General features: G+C 43.7%; 1 protein-coding gene and 2 long non-coding RNA genes across 6 annotated transcripts in view; 1 reads left to right on the forward strand and 2 right to left on the reverse strand.

The window, feature by feature from the left end:
* Positions 1–582: 582 nt before the first annotated feature.
* Positions 583–3,462, reverse strand: LOC142757448 (uncharacterized). Its single transcript, XR_012883030.1, has 2 exons — positions 3,281–3,462; positions 583–1,212 (listed from the first exon to the last, which is right to left on the reverse strand). It is a non-coding gene; the product is annotated as an uncharacterized LOC142757448 (long non-coding RNA).
* Positions 3,463–3,592: 130 nt separating this feature from the next.
* The window catches only part of UBE2D3 (ubiquitin conjugating enzyme E2 D3), a 60,804-nt gene continuing 41,122 nt past the window's right edge, over positions 3,593–23,274 (forward strand). Inside the window, exon 1 of one of the 4 annotated variants that reach the window (XM_075860615.1) lies at positions 3,593–3,649. In XM_075860615.1, the coding sequence (XP_075716730.1) occupies positions 3,608–3,649 (42 nt within the window). In that variant the 5' untranslated portion in view covers positions 3,593–3,607. Of the gene's footprint in view, positions 3,650–3,995; positions 4,412–4,613; positions 4,691–8,909; positions 8,929–23,274 lie in introns of those variants that run through there. The other 3 variants (XM_075860617.1, XM_075860616.1, XM_075860618.1) reach the window with 3 other exon arrangements.
* LOC142738443 (uncharacterized) lies at positions 6,639–8,671 on the reverse strand. The gene is made up of 2 exons (XR_012880594.1): positions 8,638–8,671; positions 6,639–6,965 (listed from the first exon to the last, which is right to left on the reverse strand). It is a non-coding gene; the product is annotated as an uncharacterized LOC142738443 (long non-coding RNA).

Consider the following 23,274-nt stretch of genomic DNA (forward strand, 5'->3'; position numbering starts at 1 on the left):
GAACCGAACGGGTCCGTAACTACTGACCATATTACAGTCCGCAATTATGGAGATTTTTTACAGTCGTGTGCATGGGGCCTAATCGTTTACCCTAACTCGACACTTGTCGGTATGGGGCTGCTGCATTTATTGTTCTGTCACTTGCACCTTGCTATATTTACCCATGCATTTTTTTCTATAGGTTTTTAGTATTTACACGTGGGGATACTCGCATCACGGGTTTGTCGTTCTATTATATATTCTGTATTTTATCTTGTATCTAATAAAAATGTTGTATTTTGCATTACACTGGTTATCCTGCCTGTATTTTGTGGTAGGAGTATTTGATTTGCTATTCAGGTGGGATCAATTATTGGTGACTTTTGAGTCCTCTTTTGGAGGAATTCTTATTTGGTAATTTACACAGCATTGACCCACAATTGCAGGAGCTCTGAACTCAAATAGTAGAAAAAAAAAAAAGTGACCCCATTTTAAAAACTACATCCCTCTCCCTCAGGATATTCATCTAGGAGTGTAGTGAGCATTTTGACCCCACAGGTGTTTTCAAGAAATTTGTGGTCAATGGATGTTGCCAAGTCAAAATTGCCATTTTTCAACAGATATTTAATCTTCTCGCCAAGAAAAACATCAAGGATAGACTGACATTCTGCAGGAAGTACAGGGATTGGACTGCAGAGGACTGGGGCAAAGTTATTTTCTCTGATGAAGCCCCCTTCAGACTGTTTGGGACATCTGGAGGAATGATTGTCCGGAGAAGAAAAGGTGAGCGCTACCATGAGTCCTGTGTTATGCCAACAGTAAAGAATCCTGAGATCATTCATGTGGGGGGGTTCCTTTTCATCCAAGGGAGTGGGCTCACTCACAAGTTTGCCGAAGAACACTTCCATGAATAAAGGTTATTTCTAAACATTCTCCAAGAGCAACTTCTCCCAACGATCCAGGAGCAATTTGGTGATGAACAATGTCACGAGGAAAAAGTGATCACTAAGTGGCTCGGTGAACAAAACATTCAAATTTTGGGTCTGTGGCCAGGAAACTCCCCAAATCTCAATCCCATTGAGAACCTGCGGTCAATCCTCAAAAAGCGGGTGGACAAGCAAAAACACAGAAATTGTGATAAACTCCAACGCTGATTGGGCAAGAATGGGTTGCCATCAGTCAGGATTTGCCCCAGAAGCTGATATCCGGGATGCCAGGGCGAATTGCAGAAGTCTTGAAAAAGAAGGGGTGAACACTGTAAATATTGAGTCTTTGCATAAACGTGATTTGTCAATAAAAGTTTAAAATCTTATAAAATACTTATAATTGTACTTCAGTATACCATAGAAACATCTGACTAAAAGATCTTCAGAAACACTGAAGCAGCAAACTTTGTGAAGACTGAAATTTGTGTCAGTCTCAAAACCATTGGTCAGGACTGTACATTGGATTCAGATTTTTCCTTTCTTGCCGATATTCATTTCATTCACCTCCTGAATCTTTCCCTTCATCACTATAAAAACTGCTAAAATACCAATGCGTGCCATAAAGTACATCTTATGTGGATGTTCATACTTCACTATTGATAAAATACTACTCCTGAGGTCTACCTTAAAGAGACTCTGTCACCACATTATAAGTGCCCTGTCTCCTATATAAGGAGATCGGCGCTGTAATGTAGGTGACAGTAATGCTTTTTATTTAGAAAAACAATCTATTTTAAACCACTTTATGAGCGATTTTTAGCTTTATGCTAATGAGTTTCTTAATGCCCAAGTGGGCGTGTTTTTACGTTAGACCAAGTGGGTGTTGTACAGAGGAGTGTGTGACGCTGATCAATCGGCATCATGCACTTCTCCCCATTCATTTACACTGCACTAGCGATATAGTTATATCATTATGTGCAGCCTCATACACAAACACTAACATTACTGCAGTGTCCTGATAATAAATATACATCACTACCAGCCAGGACGTGATGTTTATTCAGAATCCTGAAATGTCTGTAGCGTCTCTGTGAGATTCCAGCAAGGCAAGCGTAATCTCGCGAGATTACGATGTAACCTGTCATTTCGAACGAGATTACGCTTGCCTTGCTGGAATCTCACAGAAAATATTCAGAAGTGTCAGGATTCTGAATAAACATCACGTCCAGGCTGGTAGTGATGTATATTCATTATCAGGACACTACAGTAATGTTAGTATTTGTGTATGTATCTGCACATAGCAATATAACTATATCGCTAGTGCAGTGTAAATGAATGGAGAAGTGTATGACGCTGATTGGTCAGCGTCATACACTCCTCTGTACAACGCCCACTTGGTGTAAAGTAAAACACGCCCACTTGGGCATTAAGAAACTCATTAGCATAAAGCTAGAAATTGCTACGTTCATGAAGTGAGGAGGAATGGGGGCTCAAGACCCTCATTCTAGTGATGAGTGGTGGTCCCAGCAAACATACATTTATCACCTATCCCGTGTATTTTTTTTCGTGGGATAACCTTTACATCAACTTGGTCTCGTTAGATGGACTGACGGTGATCAGTTGATCGCTGCGCTGGCTCTCGGGTTAAAGGGGTTTTCTGCAGACAATCCCTTTAAAATTAATCGATGGAATTTCATTTACATAGTGTTAGAAGATTGCAATGTGTTCAGGGAATGATTTGATTTCTGTTTTCTTTATTGTCTTAGGCTATGTTCACACGGGGTATTTTGGCGAGTTTTTTGACGCGGAAACCGCGTCGCAAAACTCGGCAAAAACGGCCCGAGAACGCCTCCCATTCATTCAATGGGAGGCGTCGGCGTCTTTTTCCCGCGAGCAGTAAAACTGCCTCGCGGGAAAAAGAAGCGACATGCCCTATCTTCGGGCGCTTCCGCCTCTGACCTCCCATTGACTTCAATGGTAGGCAGGAGAAAGCGTATTTCTCACTGTTTTATGCCCGCGGCGCTCAATGGCCGAGGGCGAAAATCGGTGTGCAGGGAGAGGAATATCTGCCTCAAAGTTCCAAACTGAATTTTGAGGCAGATATTCCTCCCCCAAAATACTCCGTGTGAACATAGCCTTACTATCATAGGGAGTTTTCACCTTCAGAACTGTGATGCAGTTTTCCAGTCAAGGAACATTTTCTTTTATAAAACCGCATGTATTTCCACATACTACTGGTACATGCGCCATTCTCTAGGCTTTTGTTCCACTATCAGATGTTTTTCATTATTTATGGAATATGTTGTTACTCTAGAATTTATACTGATATCCATATATATTTTCCTTTTATTCAACCCAAGATTACTTTAGCCCACCATCATAATGAGGCAGGTTAACAGGTGCACTGCCAGGTTAGTACGCTCATTGTGATACACACTATGGTTCTTGCTGCGTCAGGAGTCACTACAAGCTTGTATAGCGATCGCTCCACGTATTCCCGCCACTCGGTCACGACGCCATGCCTTCAACGGCGGTTACATGCTGCTGCTGCTGCTGCTGCTGCTGCTGCTGAAACGTCACATTCGTCGGAGACACTCATTGTGTGCCCGCGCCTAGCAACAAACCCGCGCACTTCTCGACGTTTCTGTGACGCAGCGGGCGCGCGGATTTTAGCTCCCTGCATTTGTTTGGCTGCGCGCCTCATGTTCTGTAAAAGCCCCTCCCACACACACCAACCACCCAAGGTGGGTAATGTGGTATAATGGCGGGAGTACTGTACATCTAGAAACAAGATCACGCAGGCTGATACAGACACTCTCGTTAACTCAGTGTATCAATTCTCAGTCACAGACCACCCTTCTTTTACCGCCACGTCAGTGAACCGGTGCCGCACCTCGTTGCATAACACCGGACTCCACCATTAAAAGCAGAGTAGAAAAAAGGGTGTGAGAACCGCCGCTTCCGCTCGTGCACTCGTGGCGTGACATCACTCTTCACACATTGCCATGTTTTGTTCTTCCCACAGCTGTCAACCTCATAAGCAGCGGACACCAGCACGTCCGCTGGTGCCGCCCGCAAGCTGCCGCCGTGCGTTTCGCATTCACGTGATGCCAAATGGGGCGTGTCTTGCGTGAAAAGGAAGAGAGCGCGCTACCCAGCCACAGCTGTAGCTCAGCCTATGACGTATAGTGTGCGTGGCCAGGCCAGCCCAAAGGTGGTTGCGACGAGCTGAGGACAGAGCCGTATAACGGGGGGAGGGGCGAATAAAAACAAAACACCCGGTGGGTCAGATAATTGTCGTGAGACACCCGCCTTCATTCACCCCCTGCGACGAGTGTGGGCGGCTCCGGGTTGTAGCGTGTCCCGGATATTGTAGGGGGAGGACCACCACCTCTCCTCTTTCTCCGCCTCTTCCTCGGCTCTCTCCTCCTCCGCCCAGCTCGCCCGAATACCCGCCCGGCACCGGCAGAAGCAAGAGCATCATGGCGCTGAAGCGGATCCACAAGGTGAGGGACGACCGATTGTGTAGCTATCATCGGTTGTATGTACATATGTAATACTACTATAGAGGCAAGCGTACGGCTTGGGCCTCCTGTAGTATCCGCTCTGCGTACACTAGACTCCCGCCGGGTCATCCTACTTTTCGCCTCAGGTTAGATGGCCGGAGATGGAAGCTGGATTTGCGTGACGGTGCGGATGGACGAGGATAGGGTTATGTACTGTGGGTGCACCCAGCCTTAGTCTGGACTGAGATGGCTTCTTACCATCCCCCATGTTGCCCCATGGTAGGTTACGTGTGTGTATACTGTATGTGAAGGAGTGCCTATCATGGCCGGGCTTGTGTTCATGTGTATCTGTAGCATCGTCTCGTACATGCAGAGCGCTGCTGTTCCCTCCCATGGCTGATCCCGCAGTATAAGATGGCGGCGCTGCTTCTGTGTTGTTGCCGCACACAGCGCGATGTGTAACACTAGCACCGACCTCCCACAGGCGACGTCCACCAGTACCCGATGTGGGAGAACATGTCAGTGAGGCAAGGCCTCCGCTGGGTGTTGACTACGTGGTTGTGACATGTGTGTTCGGCAGATACTGGCCAGTCACACCGCATAATGACTGCCTGCTCATGTGACTGCCAGGCCATAGAGGCCTCAGGTAGATTCGCGTTCTCGAGCCTTGGTTATCCTGCCTGATCCTTTCACTCTCCCGTTTCTGATACCCGATGACTAGGCCCAAGTGCGCTGCTTCATGTTCAGCTTCTTACGTCCGTGACACGACTGACTGACCTCCCTTTACTGCAACTATAAACAAGTATCGGGAGTCGGGACACGATGTATGTTACGTATATACAAATTCCGTACTTCCTCCTTTAGGGTGCTTTCACTTCCGTACTACCATCTCATTGAGATGTATTTATTTTAAATATACGTTATTTGAGGGACAGAAGTGCTTACTAGCCAAAATGCCTAGAAGCCGGATAGTTGTGCCTATCTTCTTGGTTTATTTTCTATAGTACTCTTTATGTAGTTTTGGCTAGTGGTCTCCGTAGAGGTGTAGACTGAGACCACTCATTTACACATCCCTATGATCATTAGTGTTTCTATTCAAGTATGAGTGCCCCGTCTAAATCTGGTAAAACCACGCTTTATTGAATAAAATTCGTAGCGGATACATAAGTCGTTATTGGCGGTATCTGGTAAATGTGGCTAGTCTGAAACTAACAGTACATAAGCGGTGACAATCAAACTTGCGTTAGAAAATGGCGGCAGGCGTTGATTGTAGTGATGGACATGTCCATCACATACTTGTTATGATTCCTCAAACTATCAACCATGTTAAAGGGGTTGTTGGACTCGGGGCAGCTTTTCATACTGATAACCTGTCCACGGGAACACGGCCTGGTGACAACCGGAGCAGCCGATCGGTGTTGGATCCCCATCAGCTGATACTTTAAGGCTTCGTTCAGACGAGCGTCTGCAACCTCGGACGTGAAAAACGGACGATGTGCACCCGTGCGGGACGCGTTGTCACGGACTAGTCTATGGAGGGATCCGTTAAACGGCATAAAATAGGACATGTCATGCGCTCCATTGAAACGGTCATGTGTGACGGCCGTTGTTTTACATGCTCGTCTAAATGAGCCCTAATGTCTGGCTAAAAAAATCTGATAAACTGTGTCAAAACTGTGTGTGTGATCATAGCCTTAGACTTTGACAGGAGCCGCTCCGTTCATAGTCTAGGGGACTGACTGAAGCGAGTACAGCACTTTGCTGTTTTAGTAAGTCCCATAGATATTAAATGGAATGGCAAGTGCATTCTGTAAAAGCTCCTCCTCACTGCGGTCAACAGTGATGAGAAATGGAGAGTTTGGGGACCTCTGATCTCACGATTGGTGGGGAGCCCAGCTGGATAGGTGATAACTGTCGTTTCTGATACAACCCCATAAAACGGGGCTGTGACCATTGAGAGATCCCAGTGACTTATCAGATTTCCTTTGGTGGTTCTGGGATGTTTGTTGGCCATAATAGAACTGCAGACTACACTGTTCTCGCCATCAAAACCTGGACCGAGCACAACTTCAGTGTGAGTAGTACCATTGCGTTATCGTTCTTCTCCGTCTAACTTGTGAAAGGCTAGTCCTAGTTTTCATTATGTAAAATATTACATAGTGCTAAGAATAACTGTAAAAGCAGTCATGACTAATTTTTCTCAACAATTTTCTCTCATAGGCACCTGTAACATGTATGAAACAATTTTTATCTTGGATATTCGATTCTGTTGACTAATGGGACACAGCAGATGTGTCACCAACACGGTCACTGACACCTCATCAAATTTATAACCTCAATGTGAGAGGTTGGTTATTATAGTGCAGGTAAAAATTCAGTCTTCAGATCCCTCGGCTTTACTTGTAGGAGCTCCTGTTTCACAGCAGAACACACATTTAGTGAGTATACCCAACATAAAAGTTGATGGCACCCAACTGATGCCCAGCACGAAGTTGGCTTTGGAAGCGGCCCTTTTGTTCTGGAACAGCACAACTCCTGGCCTAGAAGTGGTATGCTATGGAAAAAAAAAAGGATGATTAAGTTCTAGGCATTTGTAGGGGTCTGTCTTGCTTGCCCCCCACCAATTAGACTTTGCTGGCATATCTGCTCGATATGTCACCTGATATTTCTTATTGGGGATCGCTTGAAATGCAGTGTCCTTCTCTTGGTCTTTTTATTAGACCACCCTTGTAAAATGTTTAGAGAGGTTCCCTACGATCAGCTGTAGGGTGAGACCACTTGTAGTGGCCAAGCATCAGGCAATGTGCAAAAGTTTTTGGAAGTTTTTTTTTTTTTTTTTTTTTTTTTTACTTTTTACATGCAGAACTCCAAAATCGCCTGCTTTTGCAGTTTTTGGTCACGTATCCGCCAAACATCGATCACTAACTCTTACACATTAACGTTACTCAAGTGTCCTGACAGTGAATATACATGACCTCCAGCCAGGATGTGATGTCTATTCAGAATCCTGACACTTCGGTAACGTTTGTGTGAGCAGCAAGGCAAGTGTGATCTCGCAAGATTACGCTGTAAACTGTTATTTAAAACGAGATCACACTTGCCTTGCTGTAGATCTCACACAAAAGTTACCGACATGTCAGGATTCTGAATCGACGCCATGTCCTGGCTGGAGGTAATGTATATTCACTGTCAAGATGCTTCAGTAACGTTCGTGTATGTGATCTAGCTAGAACACTATGTGCTGTGTAAATGAATGGGGAGAAGTGTATTATGCTGATTGGTCAGCGTCATACACTCCTGTACAACGCCCACTTGGTCAAAAAGTAAAACATGCCCAATTTGTCCATTAAGAAACTCATTAGCATAAAGCTAATATAGGTCATAACTCTGTCAAAAATGATCATTTTTCTAAATAAAAAACACTGCTGTAATCTACATTACAGCGTTGATCACATGATGTACAAGATAGGCCACTTATAATGTGGTGACAGCCTCTTTAATATGTCATCTTGGATGTTCGTGTAAGGCAAGCCCTCTTATGGATAAATATACAGTGCTAATGAGCAGACAGGTGTTCTGAGTATGTGTTTAGCATCCCATGAATAGTATACTTTCAATTTAGTGATGGGCCTTATTCATGTCAGTTGGCTTTTGGAATACTAGATATGTTGTCCTGGTAGGTTTCGTATTCAAACTAACAACCTAAACGCACAAGACATGTCATCTGCCAGCACCCCCATGGACCCATCCAAAATAGTATAAGGCTACGTTCACATCTGCGTTTTCATGTTCCATTCTGCTCAGTAGAGCAGAACAAGAGAATAACTGAAGCAACGGTTCTGTTGCACGACGCCAATGGAACCCATTGACTTTAATAGGCTCTGTCAGGGTGCCGTGATTTTACTGGAGACAGTAGCGCAGCATACTGCGCTATTGACTAATCCCTGCCGGATCTGCAGCAGAGGCCTCCAACGCAAATGTGAAGGAAGCGTAAGTTGTGTTAATAATGAAAGCTATAACGCTGTGCTGGATCTGAACAGACCCCTTTGATTTACAATGGGGTTGGTCTGTGCTCTGCATTCATGCGTTAGTCTTGCGCTATTTTTGCTGTCATGTGACTGAAACCTCGACGGATCCCTGAATGAAATCCCCAATGCAAATGTGAACAGAGCCTATGAAAATTAGGGAAGTCTTTGCTCCAGCGATATATTCCACTGATGGCTTACTCTGTTTCTTGAATGGGGTGTCTGAGAAATGCGGTAACTTGTATGTTTTTTTTATTAGTTTATTTCAGATTACATCCTATCGTGCATCTCTGTTGTGAGGTCACAATTAAGAAAGTGCTTCTGCAGTCGACAGTAGTAATTTATCAGATACCCGTTTCAGAGCTGAGGCCCCGCTCTCTGAGGCCCTGGCACCAGAATCTCCTGTTGCGGTCGCGTGTCGGTGTAGTTTCTGACACTGAATCCAATTGCTGGCCCCAGCGGTCACCAGCAGTTTATGGCAGCATATTTGCGGCAAGTTTGTAGTGTTATACAGTACCGGCAAAGTAAATGAGATTTTAAGTAATCTCCTATACAAGTCTGTCCATGGATTTTGAAATCTGCAGCATGTACATTTTATTTGACAAGTTTATAAAATAACGCACAAATTCTGTAGCATATAATCTGCACTTGCTTACGCAAGTGTAAAATACCCATTAAAAAACAGAATATTAGGTATTTTTTTACCTGCGGAACTACCTGAAATTATCTGCGGTTTTGATGCAGGTTTCCCGCATCAAATTCCACAACGTGTGCATATAGCCTTAAGGCCAGGTTCACACGTAGCATAAACGCTGCAGAATTTCTGCAATGAAATTCTATGCCCACACTTTGCAGCATTTACAGTTGCCGCAAAGTGTATGAGATTTAGAAAATCTCGTGCACACGCTGCGGAAATTGACCTGCGGTGTGGATTTTAAATCTGTGGCATGTCAGTTTATGCTGCGTTCTTCCTTTTGTATTGCGGGTTTTCTCCATTGAATTCAATGGGGATGTGAAACCCGTAACAATTAGCCAGGTATTGCGACTTTTGCAGTGGAATCGCAGTGATTCTGCCTGAAATAGCAAGTCGGCGGGAAAAAAAAAAGCTTATACTTGCCCAGAACACTCTGCTCCTGTGTCCAGCTCGGCCTACATGGATGAGGTTTCATCCCAGGTGACTGCTGCAGCCAATTGCAGGCTACAGTGGTCACATGGGATGAAATGTCATCCCAGGAGTCCGGGATTCAAGTTGTCAGGGGGACGCGTTACCATGGTTACAGCCGGGTTAAGTATGAACTTTTTATTTTCTTGCGCTGCTTTCCGTTGTGGAAATTTCGCCTGATAAACTGTACCACAATGTGGTTTGGTTTTCCCGGGTGGAATGTGCTTTTGGTTCTGTCGGGTACGTTGCGTAGTTCTACACAGTGTATCTGACCTGTGGGAACCCAGCCTAACGTAACACTCCGGTGAATTATTATTATTTTTTTTTATTATTGTGGGTCTGGTTTTGCAAGTACACTTGGTAAAAGGTAGGGTAATTCTTCCTCTTACTGGGCGCTTTGTTGCCGTCTTAAATACGCAGTTCCCGGGCCACCGTTGCGTTACTGTCTGATCCTACAGCTTCTACTGTGTGGACCGGAAGTCTTCCACTATGCATTCCTGTGTGATGCTCATTGTTGGTCGCATAGTAAAAGCGACTTCTGGTACACACAGCAGATGCTGTAGGAATCAGACAGTCACAATGCAGTCACGTGACAGAACGGTGGCCCGGGAACTGAGTGTATAGTTCGGCGACAAAGCGCCCGGTAACGGGATGAACTGCCTTACCTATTAGGCCCCATACACACATGTAATTTTATCCGCAATTACGTATCTATTGCAGATAAAATATTGACCTGCTTTTCTGTTGGCCATGGACAACTTCCCATTTATTTACAGGTGTGTCCGGCCTGTAGAAATGAGCCACAACAAATAGGACGTTCTATTTTTCGCATTTACGGACTGTGCTGCTATATTACTGTGAGCACGGTCCGCAAATGCGGCTGACACTGCGGCTTGTCCGTGCAGTATTTACTGACCGTAAAAAACGTCTCGTTGATTTCAATGGGGTTTTTGTGGTGGAAAACGCCTCAAGATAGGGCATGTCACTTCTTTTTACTGCAAGTGTTTTTCAAAGTCGGTCGTTTTTTGCCGCAGTTTCCGCTGCAAAAACCGCGGCAAAAAAACTGAACAGGGCCCAAGGCCCCATGCACATCACTAGATTTTGTCCATAATTACGGACCCATTCAGTTCTATGGCCCACTGACACCTTCCCGTATATTTACGGCAAGGTGTCGGTGCCGTAGAAACCTGTGAAAAAAAATAATTAATAATTTACGGACCGTGCTCTCATACTCTATAATGGGAGCATGGCCCGCAAGTGCAGACGGATGCCTGTAAACAGCTTTGTGTCCTGTGTGTGGAGGAACATAATTATCTGATGCTAGGAGTGCCTTCCTCTCTGTGGGAATACTGTCTCGTATTGTAATGTTTTCAGTATGGGACAGTAGTTCTGCAGGGAGGCAGTGACTCTCCGTGTCATGGATGACTGATGCTAGTAGTCTGGCTCCCTGAACGGTTTGGTCTGGGATAATCTGTCCATAGCCTTAGGCTATGTTCACACATCGCGATATGTTGCAGATTTTTTTTAGCCGGATCCAAATGTGGTTTCAAAGGAATGGGGAAATATAAAGGAAGAACTTCTATCCACTTCTGGCTTTAGCTTAAAAAAGACCATCAAATTCTGTCACAAATTGCGATGTGTGAACATTGCCTTAGTGCATTTAGATCTCCAAATAGAAAAAACTTGGAACATTGGGGAAAGTTACTAGGAGTGTCAGAATTGCCATATGGGCACAGTTGCCACTGACAACGAAGTTTCAGAACATTAAATAGTCTCCGTCCGTCACCGACTGTCCACACACACACACACACACACACACACACACACACACACACACACACACACACACACACACACACACACACACACACACACACACACACACACACCTTTTTGAAAAGCCATAACTTTATTTTACGTATAAGCTCCATTCTGGGCTGCTGTTGGGTGACGTGATCCCTGCTCTGACTTCTGTTTTCTACAGAGGACACTGAAGGATTCAAGGCGTCAGTCTATTAATGCAAACCTATGTCAGCCTTGATGTGAGTCTCGTAGACTTGCGTTGAGACTTAAGACGCTCTGTCACCAGTTTATAACTGCCCTATCTCCTACCCAATGTAATAGGCGCTCTGATGTAGATAACTACTGGTTTTGTTTTGAGGGTACGTTTATTTTTGTCAGTTATAAATAGTTTAAGATTTATGCAAATTTGTTAATGCCCAACTGGGTGTTTTTTTTTACTTTTGACCAAGTGGGCGTTGTAAAGAAAAGTGTGTGACTGATTGGTCAGCATCATACAGTTTTCTTTACAATGCCCACTTGGTCAAATTAGCATAAATCCTAGTCTTCATAACTTTGTCTAAATAAAAAAAACAGTACTTATCTGCGTCAAAGCGCCTATTGCATTAGGTAGGTGGTAGGGAAGCTATAAACTGGTGACAGCCTCTTTACGGGAAGGTATCCGTGCTATCTCTTCAGCAATCGCAGTAGGATTTGGGTGGTCAGAGTGCAGGTCACATGATCCAGGAGCAGCTAACCGTAAAATAAATTAAGTTTTAAGGAAATAAAGCCCACTACCTTTCACTTAAGCCCTTCCAGCTCAGTACTATTACGTTGGGCTGAGTGCATCGTTCGCGCTCAGCTCCGTAATATTACTGACCTGAGTTAACACGTCGCCGGTTTTCCCAGGCACACGTTTTAGAGCTGTGATGCCTATTTCCAACAGCAGGCTGTCACAGCTCAGTGTGCAGGGACCGATCACGGTGGTCCCTGCTAATTAACCCCTTAGAAGCCACGTTCAATACCAATCGCAGATTCTTGGAGGTTAAAACACGATCGACATGATCACATCCGCCGATGGTTGCTATGGCAACCGGAGGCCTAACAAAGGCCTCCGGCTATGCCATCTACGGAAGCCTAGTGGGTCCTGACAATGGGTTGCTGTCAGTGAGTAGCCTGTGTATTAGAATTGCAATCAGGGCCTCCTTCTTTCAAGTCCCCTAGTGGGGAAAAAAAACAAAACTTTAAAAGTAACTGTTTCTCTTAGGGCCCTGTTCACAATGCGTTGTTTGACGCGGAATCCCCGTCTGAAAACGCCTCCCATTGATTTCGATGGAAGACGGAGGCTTTTTTTTCCCCCCGAGATCAGTAAAACCGGCTTGCTGGGAAAAAAGCGACGTGCCCTATGGGTGTTTACATCTGACTTCCTATTGACATCAATAGGAGGCAGAGAAAGTGTTTTTTCGTGGTAATCAGAAGCAGAATGCCTCCAAACATCTGCCCATTGATTTCAATGGAAAGAACAGTGTTCAGTTCAAACGGGACGTTTTTTTACGCGGCTGTTTTTCAAAACAAAACTGCCGTGTAAAAAAAAAAACTGCTGCGAAAAAGTGCATGTCACTACTCCAGCCGTTTTTGGAGCAGTTATTCATAGACTATAGAAAAACAGCTCATGATTTTCAGATGTTGTTTTTTTTTAAGCAAACTCGTGTTTTTCATGCCACTTTTTGGAGCTGTTTTTCTATAGTCCATGAGAAACGGCTCCAAAAACTACTTAGGACGTGACATGCACTTTTTTGCGGTCGTTTTTTTTTTACGTGTCCGTTTTTCAAAATGGCTGCATAAATAACCGCTCCCGTCGGATCAGAACGCTGTATTTCCCATTTGAAATCAATGGACAGATGTTAAAGGTTCTGCTTCTGATTTTTCGGCCTGAAAATAAGCCGTGTGCACATAACCTAAAAGGTAAATAATGAACCATACCAGAATAAAACATTTTTTGGTCCCTTCACCTCCAACAAAAAGTAATAAAAAGAGATCTAAGTGTTGCATGTACCCAAAACTGGTACTGATCGAAACTACAGTTTGTTACGCAAAAAACAAGCCCTCACAGCTTTTCTGATGGAAAAATAAGTGTTCGCTCTTGGAATAAGGCAACACAAAAAGTAAACTATTTTATTATAAAGTGTTTTATTGTGCAAATGCTAAGACATAAAAAGCTATAAACCTACGGTATCACCGTAATTGTATCGACCCGCAGAATAAAGTGTCATTTGTGCTGTAAAAAAACAAAAAAAAACTGATCAAAAAGTCGCGCACCCCATAAAAACTACAATGAATTCCTCAAGGGGTCTAGTTTCCAAAATATAGCCACTTTTAAGGGGTTTCCCCTGTACTGGTATCTCAGAAGCTCTGCAAATGCAACATGGTGCCCAGAAACCAATCCCGCAAAATCTACATGCCAAATAGCACTCCTGCCTTTCTGAGCCCTTCAGTGTGTCCAACCAGCAGTTTATAACCACCTATGGGGTATCGCCATAAAGGGGAGATATTTATTTTTTAAATGTTGGGGTGCTTTTTCTCCTTTATTCCTTGTAAAAATTAAACATTTTTTACCTTTTTATCTGAAAAATGTGTATTTCAATTGCACAGCCTAATTCCACAAAATGCAACAAAAAACTGTGGGCACCGCAAACCCTCTTAACCCCTTCCCGACATTTGCCGTATAGGTACGTCATGGAAAGCATTGACTTCCCGCATTTTGACGTACCCATACGCCGAATGTTTGGCACCGGCTCAGAAGCTGAGCCGGTGCCATCATCACCGGATCTCAGCTGTATCTTACAGCTGACATCCGGCTGTAACGGCGGGGACCGAAATTAGCTTAAATCCCCGCCATTAACCCCTTAAGTACTGCGCTCAAACGCGATCGCTACATTTAAGGTGTTTGCAGCTCATCGGAACCCCAGTAATGAAATTGCTGGGGTTCCGGTGGCTGCAATGGCAACCGGAGGCCTAATACTGGCCTCCCGGTCTGCCTAGCACGGAAGCCGGTCAAGATCCGCCCGGCGGCGGAGCCTGATCGGCTTCCGTAGCCGCCGGCAAGATGGCTGATCCGGCGTAGTCAGCGGTGGAAGTCAGCTGTATGTTACAGTTGACATCCACCTGTAACGGCATGAAACCGGAGCTAGCTAGTTTCCTAAATGGTGTCACTTTTTGGGCGTTTTCATTGTTTTTTTTTCCCCTCAGGGGCTTTGCAAATGTGACATGGCCGCCGCAAACCATTCCTGCTCAATGTGATCTCCAAAAGCCAAATAGCGCTCTTTCCCTTCTAAGCCCTGCCGTGGGTCCAAACAGCCGTTTATTACCACATGTGGGGTATTGTTTTACTCGGGAGAAATTGCTTTACAAATTTTGTGGTGCTTTTTCTCCTTCAGTCCTTGTGGAAATGAGAAAAAATAAGCTAAACCTACATTTTCTTTGAAAAAATGTAGATTTTTATTTTCAGGGCCTACTTCCAATAATTTCTGTAAAAAAAACCTGTGCGGTCAAAATGCTCACTAAACCCCTAGATAATTTCCTTGAGGTGTGTAGTTTCCCAGATAGGGTCACTTTTGGGGGATTTTCACGGTTTTGGCACCGCAAGAGCCCTTCAAACCTGACATGGTGCCTAAAATTTATTCTAACAAAAATAAGGCCCCAAAATCCACTAGGTGCTCCTTTGCTTCTGAGGCCAGTGCTTCAGTCCAGTAGCACACTAGGGCCACATGTGGAATATTTCCTAAAACTGCAGAACCTGGGCAACAAATATTGAGTTGAATTTCTCTGGTAAAACCTTCTGTGTTATAAAAAAAAATTTTATTCAACATTTATTTCTGCCAAAAAATATGAAATTTGTAAATTTCACCTCTACTTTGCTTTAAAGAGGCTCTGTCACCAGATTTTGCAACCCCTATCTGCTATTGCAGCAGATAGGCGCTGCAATGTAGATTACAGTAACGTTTTTATTTTTAAAAAACGAGCATTTTTGGCCAAGTTATGACCATTTTTGTAATTATGCAAATGAGGCTTGCAAAAGTCCAAGTGGGTGTGTTTAAAAGTACAAGTCCAAGTGGGTGTGTATTATGTGCGTACATCGGGGCGTTTTTAATACTTTCACTAGCTGGGCGCTCTGATGAGAAGTAACATCCTCTTCTCTTCAGAACGCCCAGCTTGTGACAGTGCAGATCTGTGACGTCACTCACAGGTCCTGCATCGTGACGGCCACATCGGCAGCAGAGGCTACAGTTGATTCTGCAGCAGCATCAGCGTTTGCAGGTAAGATCGACTTACCTGCAAACGCTGATGCTGCTGCAGAATCAACTGTAGCCTCTGGTGCCGATGTGGCCGTCACGATGCAGGACCTGTGAGTGACGTCACAGATCTGCACTGTCACAAGCTGGGCGTTCTGAAGAGAAGAGGATGTTACTTCTCATCAGAGCGCCCAGCTAGTGAAAGTATTAAAAACGCCCCGATGTACGCACATAATACACACCCACTTGGACTTGTACTTTTAAACACACCCACTTGGACTTTTGCAAGCCTCATTTGCATAACTACAAAAATGGTCATAACTTGGCCAAAAATGCTCGTTTTTTAAAAATAAAAACGTTACTGTAATCTACATTGCAGCGCCTATCTGCTGCAATAGCAGATAGGGGTTGCAAAATCTGGTGACAGAGCCTCTTTAATTCCTGTGAAATGTGTAAAGGGTTAAGACATTTTCTAAATGCTGTTTTGAATACTTTGAGGGGTGAAGTTTTTAAAATGGGGTGACTTTTTGGGGGTTTCTAATAAGGCCTTCAAAGCCACTTCACAACTGAACTGGCCCCTGTAAAAATGGCCTTTTGAAATTTTCTTGAAAATGTGAGAAATTGCTGCTAAAGTTCTAAGCCTTGTGATGTCATAAAAAAATAAAAGGATGTTCAAAAAACAATGCCAATTAGCAACAATTTTGTGTGGTATAACGGCCTGTCTTACAAGCAGATACATTTAAATTGAGAAAAATGCAAATTTTTGCAATTTTTCGCTAAATTTTGGTGTATTTCACAATTAAATACTGAACATATCGAGCAAATTTTGCCAGTAACTTAAAGTCCGATATGTCACGAGAAAACATCTCAGAATCTCTTGGATAGGTGAAAGCATTCCGGAGTTATTACCACATAAAGTGACACATGTCAGATTTGAAAAATGAGGCTCGGTCAGGAAGGTCAAAAGTGGCTAAAGAGGGAAGGGGTTAAAGGGAATGTGTCGCTAGAAATTTTTTTTTTTTTTTGTGTTTAACAGTTAGTATATACAGGATTAGACATTGTCTTATTTTTTTAACATTTTTTCACACGTCGGGAAATATTATAAATTGGATTCTAATTTATAACATTTCCCTCTGGTCACTAGAGGGAGCAATTCCCAAAATTGCAGCATTGGCATGTGGTAAAGCAACCACATTGCTTTATGCTGCAAAATTAGTGTAGACACACACGCTCTAGTGAGCTCACAGAATCCCCCCTCCCTTATCCTGGCTAGTTCCAGGAGAAAGGAGGGGATTGAATGTTCAAACCTACTACACTGTGTGCCGCCATTTTTTGAGCGAATGCAGTGTAGTAGGCTTACATACAGTGGTAATCACACAGTAAAACACAAACATAACTTACCTGCCGCTGTCCCCTCCGCTCCTAGTACTTCTAATCACATGTCCGGAAGCCGCGACCGGAAGTAGTCATCTTACTGTCCGGCCGCAGCTTCCGGTCCACCTGAAAATGGCGCCGGATGTCGCTCGGGCGAAGACCTTCCTTTTGGACTGTGTGGGAGCGGCGCATGCGCCTTTCCCACACAGACGGCGTACACCATAGTGAACGGAACGGCTCCCGTACGCATTCTCTATGGGGATGTATGTGCCGTATTCCAACTCTGTGTCGTTAATCGACACATACAGAGATGAGAAAAAAATATGGCAGCCCCCATAGTGAAGTAAAAGTTAGAAAAAATAAACAAGTAGAACACAAACACACAAATCAATAAAATTAATTTTAATAACACACTAAAATCTAATTTATATTTTAAAAAAAATTCACGACACCCTTCCTTTAAAACCTGACATTGTGCCTAAAATATAATCTAATAAAAGGAGGCCTCAAAATCCACTGGTTGCTCCTTTTGCTTCTGAGGCATGGGCTTCAGTTCATTAGCACTCTAGGGTCACATTTGGTATATTTCTAAAAACTGCAGAATCTGGGCAATAAATATTGTTTCTTAGGGTAAATCCTATTGCTTTACAGAAACAAATGAAATAAAAGATTTTCTCACAAAAAAGAAATTGGTAAATTTCACCTACTTTGCTTAACCCCTTCATGACATTTGACGTATCCATACGCCAAAGTCGGGTAGGGGGAAGTATGGAGCGGGCTCACGCAGTCTGTGTAGTCTGTATGATACAGCCGAAACTTCAGAGTAACTAGCGGCATCGCGCTCGAGCGCGATCCCACTAGTTTAACTCGTTAAATGCTGCGGTAAATGTAAATCGTCAGAAAGAGGGTGGGCGGCCCCCTCAAACAGGTCATCACGCCCCCCGCAACGCGATAGCGGGGAGGGCGATGGTTGCTATGGCTGCCTGGGGGCTTAATGAACGCCCCCAGGTCCGCCATCTTTGTACACCTATTAAGCCTTGCCTCCGGCAGGGCTTAATGGGTGCCTGTCAGAATCACGATATACTGCAATACATTAGGGGGATAGGACGCAGCAATACCAATTATGTTTATTTATTTATTTTTTTACTATGCTCTAGGGGCAAAATGGGAAAAGTTTTTTTTTTTTTTTAACTTTTAATTAAAAATTTGTTTTTTTACACCAAAAAAAGTAAAAATAAGTTAGTTTTTTTTGGTGTAAAAAAACAAATTTTTAATTAAAAGTTCAAAAAAAAACCTTTTCCCATTTTGCCCCTAGAGCATAGTAAAAAAATAAATAAATAAACATAATTGGTATTGCTGCGTCCGTAAAAGTCTGAACTACTATAATATATCGTTATTTAACCCGCACGGTGAACGCCGTGAAAAAAAAAAAATTGTCAACGCCAGAATGTCTATTTTTTTGGTCCCCTCATCTCCCACAAAAAAATGAAATAAAAAGTGATCAAACCGTCGCATTTATACCAAAATCGTATTAAAAACGATAGCTTATGCCGCAAAAAATAAGCCCACATAATGCTTAATCGACGGAAAAATCAAAAAGTTGTGGCTCTCGGAATTTGGCGACGCAAAATTAATGTTGTTTTTTACACTTAGGTTTTTACATGTAAAACATAGAAAAAACTATATATATATTTGGTATCGGCGTAATCGTATTGACCCATAGAATAAAGTTAACATGTTGTTTTAATTGCACAGTGAATTCCGTAAAAACGGTGCGCAAAAAAACATGGAGGAATCGCTTTTTTCATTTTCTACCCCACAAATAATTTTTTCCCCATTTCCCAGTACATTATATGGCAAAATAAATGGTGCTACGAAAAACTACAACTCGGCCCGCAAAAATCAAGCCCTCATAGTACTATATCGATGGAAAAAGAAAAGTTATGGCTTCTGGAATGTGGGGAGGAAAAAACGAAAATGAAAATCTGAAAGTTGTTTACGACGGGAAGGGGTTAAAATTCCTGTGAAACGCCTAAAGGCTGTTGTCTCCTGTTGCCATAGCAGCAGTTGCCTGTCAGGGCTGGCGATCTGCTAGTAACCGCTAAAATGCACCAATCTCTTTCGATTGCTGCATCCAAGGGGTTAATGGCAGGGATCGGATCTAGCTCCGGTTGCTGCCATTACAGGTGGATGTCAGCTGTAACATACAGCTGACTTCCACCGCTGATGACGCCGGATCAGCTCCTGAGCCGGCGCCATCTTGCCGGCGGCTACGGAAGCCGGTCAGGCTCCGCCGCCGTGCAGATTTTGACCGGCTTCCGTGCTAGAAAGACCGGGAGGCCAGTATTAGGCCTCGGGTTGCCATTGCAGCCACCGGAACCCCGGCAATTTCATTACTGGGGTTCCGATGAGCTGCAAATCGCTTAAGTGCAGCACTCGCGTTTGAGCGACCATGGCAACCTTTGACCTGCACATAATTAATTGCAACACACAGGATAGCTCCTCTGAGATATGCAGCAGTTAGGCCCCATGCACAGGACCGTATTTTTTCCCACCTTTTTTAACCCGTATTTATGGACCCGTCCCCGTAAATACGGGTCAGTTGTCGTCCGTATTCCATCCGTATTTACGGACCCGTAAAAAATGGGGGGCTGGAAATGTCACAATCATGTCCAAAACCCCTTAAGAGTCACATGATCGCTCAGACACCATTTTCTCTGCTTCTCTTTATTCAAAAATTGACATCCCCTGATATCGCCTAGCAACGCTCCCGTAATTACGGGTGCACACACAGTCACTCGTAATTACGGGAGCCCCATAGATTCTATGGGCCTGCCCGTGCTGTAATTATGGCCTGAAATAGGACCTGTTCTATATTTTTCAACGGCCCGGGCACCTTCCTGTACGCAAACGGGAAGGTACCCGTGACCAATAAAAGTCTATGGGCCCGTAATTACGGGAGTCTTTACGGTCATGTTCATGGGGCCTTAGGCTTAATTCACAGCAGATTTGCACCCATGCATGACCAGTTTTCACAAATCGCTCGTAGACTTCAGTGTGAATAGCCCCATATAGATGCGTTGACGTTAATGCAGTCGTGTGATGGCCGCCACCTGGCCGATTATCCCGGTCATGCGAGTAAGGCCTTAAACTCCGGACGCATAAGATTTTTATTTTTTTTCATGGATCTACCTATACTTTGAGATGTCTGCAATTATCAATGTAGAAGAAGCAGTATCACACTGATGACTCCTGTCAGGTACAAGCAGTCACTATTGCAGCATGCTCCAAACAGCTGCTCACCTGCGAGTTAAGCTATTTGATAGGCTGAAACTTCAAAAGCTCGTGCTGTGACTCCAATTCAGTTTAGTCTCTTAGGTAAAAAAATAAAAAAAAAATAAAAAAAGGCTGCCTTTAAAGTGTTAATATGCACAAACTGCTGTCAATGATGTCCGTAGAGGTGTTATTGCGACTTTTGTTTTAGAGTTCTGGTGACCAAAAGACCCCAGAACTGTTTCTTTGCGTGACTTAATGTTTGGTTCGATCATAATCTGCTATGTTTTAACCCGTTAGTGACCGCCAATACGCCTTTTAACGGCGGCCACTAACGGGCTTTATTCTGATGCATATGCCTTTTTACGGCACTGCATCAGGATAATGTAAATAGAGCAGGGAGTGTCAAATCTCCCTGCTCTCAGCTGCTAGAGGCAGCTGAGGGCTGGGAGCGTCCCTGCTCTGCCGGGTGAGATCGATATTCGTATCGATCTCACCCGTTTAACCCTTCAGATGCGGTGCGCAATAGCTCCCCCTAGGACATAGGATGCATGCAGGTTGTTGGTACCCAGATGCATAACTTTACATTTATCTACATTAACCCGTTAGTGACCGCCAATACGCCTTTTAACGGCGGCCACTAACGGGCTTTATTCTGATGCATATGCCTTTTTACGGGAACTGCATCAGGATGAGTAAACAGAGCAGGGAGCCGTCAAATCTCCCTGCTCTCAGCTGCCAGATCTGCCGTGTGAGATCGATATAAGTATCGATCTCACATGTTTAACCCCTCAGATGCGGTGCGCAATAGCGAGCACCGCATCTGAGCTCCCTCTCTCTCCCACCGACACCCGGCGATACGATCGCCGAGTGTCTGTGTCTCTAATGGCAGCCGGGGGCCTAATAAAGGCCCCCAGGTCTGCTTGGAGCGACTGCCTGCTAGATCATGCCGGAGGCATGACCTAGCAGATGCCTGTCCGTTTTAAACGGACAGGCAGTAATACACTGCAATACAAAAGTATTGCAGTGTATTACAATAGCGATCGGAGAATCGCATATTATAGTCCCCTAGTGGGACTAGTAAAAAAGTAAAAAAAAAGTTTAAAGTTAATGTAAAACCCAGCTTTTCCCCTTACAAACTGCTTTACTATTAAAAAACCAAAATAAAGTAAAAAAGTTACACACATTTGGTATCGCCGCGTCCGTAACGACCCCGACTATAAATCTATAATATTATTTAACCCGCACGGTGAACGGCGTAAAAAATTTAATAAACTATGGAAAAATTGCTGTTTTCTGTGAATCCTGACTTTAAAAAAAATGTTATAAAAAGTGGTCAAAAAGTCGCATCTACTCAAAAATGGTACCAATAAAAACTACAAGTCTTCCCGCAAAAAAAAGCCCTCATACAACCGCATCGGCGAAAAAATGAAAACGTTACGGCTCTTCAAATATGGAGACACAAAAACAAATAATTTTGAAAAAAAAGCGTTTTTACTGTGTAAAAGTAGTAAAACATACAAAAACTATACAAATTTGGTATCGTTGCAATCGGAACAACCCGCTGAATAAAGTTACTGTGTTATTTATATCACACGGTAAACGCCGTTGATTTAAGACGCGAAAGAGTGGCAATTTCAGGTTTTTTTCTATTCCCTCCCCCCCCCAAAAAAAAGTTAATAAAAGTTAATCAAATATGTCCCCCAAAATGGTGCTATTAAAAAGTACAACTTGTCCCGCAAAAAACAAGACCTTATATAGCTATGTCGACGCAAAAATAAAAGTTATAGCTCTTGGAATGCGACGGTGGAAAAACGTAAAAAATGGCTTAGTCATTAAGGTCTAAAATAGGCTGGTCATTAAGGGGTTAAGGGTATGTCCACACGTATTGTAAATACTGCTGATTTTCCGCACCATATTTCATTGTGGAAAACCTGCAGCATAATGCAGTAGCAGCGAAGTGGATACGTTTTGAACAAATCTCATACACACGGTGTAAAATATTCACCAAAAAAAACATCCTCTGCATGTCAATGAATAAGTGAAATTTTTTTTTTTTATGCTGCCCATTCGCTGGTATTCTGTTGCGAGTTTTCTCCTTTTGAAATTCTATAGGGAGGTAAAACCTGCAACAAATAGCAGATGTGGAGATCGCCTTTAGCAGGAATGGTTTGCGGAGCCTATGTCCCATTTACAAAGCCCCTCAGGGCCAAAACGTGACTCCATTTAGGAAACTGCACTCCTTGAGGAATTCATCTAGGGGTGTAGTGAGCATTTTGACCCCACGGGTTTTTAATAGAATTTATTAGAATTTGGCAGTGAAAATAAAAATCCCTTTTCTTCTATAAGACGTAGCCTTAGTTCAAAAGTTTTTCCTTTATTTGTTGAGGAAAATGAAAAAAAAAAACCCCAACATTTGAGAAGCAATTTCTCCCGAGCACGGCAAACCCCATATGTGGTCATAAGCTGCTGTTTTGGCACACGGCAGATCTCAGAAGGTTAGGAGCGGCTTTTGGAGTGAGTGTAGCTTTTGCTGGATTGGTCTCTGGGCACTGTCGTATTTGCAATGCCCCTGTGGAACCAAAGCAGTGGACCCCTTCCCCCCCCCCCCCCCAGAAGTGACCACATTTTGGAAACTACACCCCTCAAGATGTTCCCTAGGGGTGTAGTGCGCATGTTAACCCGGCAGGTGTTTTGCAGAAATTAGTGTGCACTCGATGTTGTAGAGTGAAAATGGGATTTTTTCCATAGATATGCAAATATGTTGTCCCCAGCTTGTTCCACCTTAAGGGTATGTTCACACGACAACGCCAAATACATCTGAAATTACGAAGCTGTATTCAGGAGAAAACGGCTCCTGAATTTCAGACGTTTTTACAAGTGCACGCGTTGTTCGCGGCGTCTTTTACGGACGTGATTGGAGCTGGTTTTCATTGGAGTCAATGAAAAATGGCTCTA

Source organism: Rhinoderma darwinii, chromosome 1 (genome assembly GCF_050947455.1).
Source record: "Rhinoderma darwinii isolate aRhiDar2 chromosome 1, aRhiDar2.hap1, whole genome shotgun sequence".
NCBI classification, from domain to species: Eukaryota; Metazoa; Chordata; class Amphibia; order Anura; family Rhinodermatidae; genus Rhinoderma; species Rhinoderma darwinii.